General features: G+C 47.8%; 3 protein-coding genes across 3 annotated transcripts; all 3 read right to left on the bottom strand.

The window, feature by feature from the left end:
* Nucleotides 1-117: 117 nt before the first annotated feature.
* Nucleotides 118-1,195, bottom strand: Pmar_PMAR022048 (conserved hypothetical protein; the record flags this gene model as incomplete). Its single annotated transcript, XM_002787099.1, has 2 exons — nt 118-150; nt 698-1,195. 2 exons carry the CDS (start codon nt 1,193-1,195, stop codon nt 118-120), a joined length of 531 nt encoding a protein of 176 aa, XP_002787145.1.
* Nucleotides 1,196-1,457: 262 nt separating this feature from the next.
* Pmar_PMAR022047 (hypothetical protein) lies at nt 1,458-1,925 on the bottom strand (the record flags this gene model as incomplete). The annotated part of the gene is made up of 2 exons (XM_002787098.1): nt 1,458-1,583; nt 1,839-1,925. 2 exons carry the CDS (start codon nt 1,923-1,925, stop codon nt 1,458-1,460), a joined length of 213 nt encoding a protein of 70 aa, XP_002787144.1.
* A 1,093-nt stretch (nt 1,926-3,018) lies between these two features.
* Nucleotides 3,019-3,480, bottom strand: Pmar_PMAR022046 (hypothetical protein; the record flags this gene model as incomplete). The annotated part of the gene is made up of 1 exon (XM_002787097.1): nt 3,019-3,480. The coding sequence occupies one exon, from the start codon at nt 3,478-3,480 to the stop codon at nt 3,019-3,021; it is 462 nt and encodes a 153-aa protein (XP_002787143.1).
* Between the last annotated feature and the right edge of the window lie 258 nt (nt 3,481-3,738).

The following is a 3,738-nucleotide window of genomic DNA, read 5'->3' as shown; positions in this document are numbered from 1 at the left end:
ACTCCAGTACAATTGTTCATAGAATTTGACTAATTACTGCAGCAGGTTGTGTAGGCATAAGTAAGTGAGTAGAAATTGTAAATAAAAACACTGAATTGACCAAGGATGCCTTGTGGATTAATCCATGATGGCCAAGTGTTCTTGGGACATCTAAGGGCACAATCAATCGGAGTGCCGTCTTCCTCGTCACACTATGTCGGACCCGTTGTTGGGCCTCATAACATATTATTCATTCTCCAGTACATTAAGCAGTACTCTGAAGGATAACCAAGGATATTGATATGTCTCCACTCTTTGGGTGCATCTCCTAGGTTAGTCAAGCATCTCCCTTTAGTGGCATCTAGAGCCAAATCGAGCTCGTCGTAAACACTCTGAATCACTTCATCTACTATACCTTCAACGTGAGAGGCAACCAGCCACTTCAAGTCATAACGTAGAACATTGCCCATCAGCCTATTCGGAGTTCATCTAATACACCCGTATATAATCCTTGCCATGGAGGCTAGGTTGTGATATTACTGTGGTGTCTGCCAATAGCCGGTCTTCTCCTACGGCTCTCCTACTTGAATCATTCAAGTTGAATGCCCAGTATCTTAACGCCACTCGCCACCCTTCCTAGTTGTCTCAATTCCTCCTTTACGTTCCTTGAGAAGGATGACCCATCAGCCAGGATATTTATCTTCTCCTCTTCTATCACCATGTTGTTATGTCCTGCCCATTCCTTGATACGGTTGATTGCCCCCTTCAGGAAGGCCAGGAGTACCCTCTCCGATGCTGCTGTTATAATGAGAATTATGTCATCTGCGGAGGCCGCACAGCGACAGCCTGCCGGTAGTGTCTGGTTGATCTCTTCTATGATCGACGAACAGCTCAAGTTCCAAAGTCTAGGTCCCAGCGCAGATCCTTGTTGGAAGCCGTGGATCAGTTTCCTCCTGATTGTCCTTCCGTCCACACATAGGTTAGCTACTCTCCCTTGTAAGTAGCTTGTCAATAATTCGACCAACGGCTCTGGCATACACTTTCTAACTTCGGACATTGTCAGACTCCAATTGCAGTTGTCAAAAGCGCCCTTAACGTCTAAAGTGGCCATCACTCGGTAGGGCTTTCTGGCCCTTCTAGAGTTGTAGACGCTGATGACATCAGGCAGCGCCGTCGAGGGACTCTTGCCGACAATATAGGCGTGCTGATAAGTCATTCCCCTATGTGGAAAGGGTTCCAGCCTGGAACTTCCAGGAAGACATGTGCCAAGCACTTTTCCACCAGTTTGGATACCGCCGATGATAGCATTATGGGCGAAAGGATCTCAGTCCCACCCGACCAAGTTTGCTTATCAAAACAGTTTTCGATCCTTTAAGGGTCGTAGGGAAGTGAGACAGTCGTATGCAAGCTTCCACAATCTCATGGATCCACCTATTTGCACCCGCACTCAATGCGGTTTTCAGGTGCACGTTCACTCTCTAATCCGGGCCTGGCGCCTTGTAGTCATCGAAGGTATTCATGAAATCGTCCACATCCTTAACGCTGAATCCCTCCATCAGCCTTATCAGCTTCCTTAAGCTTGCCTCCTCCTGCCCCTCCATCCCCTAGCATGAGTCATGGCTCCCTCCGTCTCTCACCTGTACAATGTAGAATTTGTTCGAATTTCCGCAAGCGGAAATTTCCGAAATTTCCACTTCCGACAACCCTGCAAAGAAGTGATCTCCCAATTCCTCAATGGAAGCAACATCTGAGGGGTTAGTTCCATTTCTTCTCCCCTTGACGAGTTTGAATAATTCCTTGCTATTGCCTCCGAGACTGTCCAAGTAGCTCGTGAACTTCTCTAGTTTAGCTTTCCTTACCTCGTGGTAGTAGCGGTTTTTAACGTCTTCCACACTACACAGTCCTTTCCTCAGCTGCCTCCTCCTGGAGCCGAGTTCATCCTTCATCCCCTCCAGCCTGGTATTCCTCCACAGTCTTCCGCCATATGGCACTTTTTTGATTGGCGTAGTCTCTATAACGACCTCTCGTATTGTGTCGATCAATCTTCTGGTCACCTTCTCTAGTATGGGTATGCAGCATATTCTCTCTTCATCCCACCCTTGGAATTCACTACATAGCCTCGCCTCCAACTCCTCGTGATTTGTCTTACGTACATTCCTCCTGGATACCCGATTTGTGCTATTAAGTGAGTCATGATTGATGGTGAATGAGATGAATTTGTGATCCGATATCGTAGTCACACGCTCATCTATGCCCCATCCTCTCACTTCTCCATCGAGGTCATCCGTTGATACAGTAATATCAATTGTGCTTGAGGATAACCCAGAATGTGATTCAAAGGTTGTCACTCCTTCCACATTGTGTATTTCCATACAGTTCGTGACGAGGTAGTCTTCTAGGATTCTACCCCGCTGAACAGCTCTTCTGTGCCCTAGCTGTCCCCATAACAGTGAGTGCGAGTTACAGTCACAACCGGTAACCGTCTTCCCCACTGTGGGGATCAGGTTACAGTCTGCCGCCACATCCCCTATCGGGTGAAGGTACACCGAGGCCAAAGTGGCACTCTCATTGATACTGACTACCACCGCGTCACGCACATTCTTTATCATGCGAAAAGGGGTACCCAGCCTAATCATGATAGCGGCTCTTGGTTCTAGACCATTCTCCTTATTGCATACAATCCTATAATTGAGGAAAAACTCGGGAACTCCTCTGGGGGGTTCTTGTAGCAAGATGCAGTGGAAGATAACATTCTCTCGCGATAGACTAATAAAAATTTCATCTAATGCTATTCTAGATCTACCTAGATTTATTTGTCCTACACTCAAATGGTTACATAATAGTACACAACCCTGGGCCCTGGGCGCTATTGATAACGCTGTAGACCCAGCCCTCCTCTATCCGTCATACGCTTCCTAGCTTCAATCCTCCTTCTCAAAGCAGGGCACTCAGCACTTAGAGTCTAAGTCTTAGACAGCTATGCCCTTTGGTCTGGCAAATGAGGCAAGTGAAGCCTTCTGGCTCCGCCATTCTGTTCATTCAGTCTTGCAAGGAGTGATCCGTTCCCCCACATCTTGTACACTGGATCTTGCCAGGGTCGCAGTAGGGTGCGGCAGTGTTATGTACGCTGCCGCAGTTGTAGCCCTGCCTAACATAAATATAGTCTCTACCTCCCATAGACCCTCCCTTGCAAAAGATGCGACTCCCAGAGTTGCGATAGAGGACGTATACATCAGTGGGCATCTCCAATATCACCCGTGAACCCATAACCCGTCTAATCTTGATGTTTCCAATATTAGGCCCCAAGATATCTCTGTTGAATTCAACGATTTCCCTATGTAAATCCTCTACTCCTGATCTATCAATGCGGCCTCTGGGCAGCAATAGAGAGATCTTAGGGTTTAATCTTTTCGCCTCCTTACAGAAAAGGCCACTCTCTTGGGCAACGGCCTTGAGCTTCACAGCCTCCTGTGCAGTAGGTAGTCTGCATGCACATCCCATCTTGGTGCGTGATATCCCCACCATTCTGATAGGTTCATCCTTGGCACACCCCTCATTCATCTTTTCGACCAAATCTTTGTAGTCATCATCAGATATGGGTGCTCCTCTTTCCTGCAAGTCGAGCTTGGGGCCCACCAGGACAGTACGGCCTGTGTCAAGAGTTTTATCATCGGCATTCCTCCCTCCAACACCCCTAGCAGAATTTGAGCCAGGCGTGTTCCCGGCCAGGTTTGGAACCCTAGGAGGCTGTGGGCTTCT

The sequence above is a fragment of the Perkinsus marinus genome (assembly GCF_000006405.1).
Source record: "Perkinsus marinus ATCC 50983 genomic scaffold scf_1104296930340, whole genome shotgun sequence".
In the NCBI taxonomy this organism is placed as follows: Eukaryota; Perkinsozoa; order Perkinsida; family Perkinsidae; genus Perkinsus; species Perkinsus marinus.
Note: the sequence above shows the minus strand (reverse complement) of the source record. Positions and strands in the feature narration are given on the sequence as shown.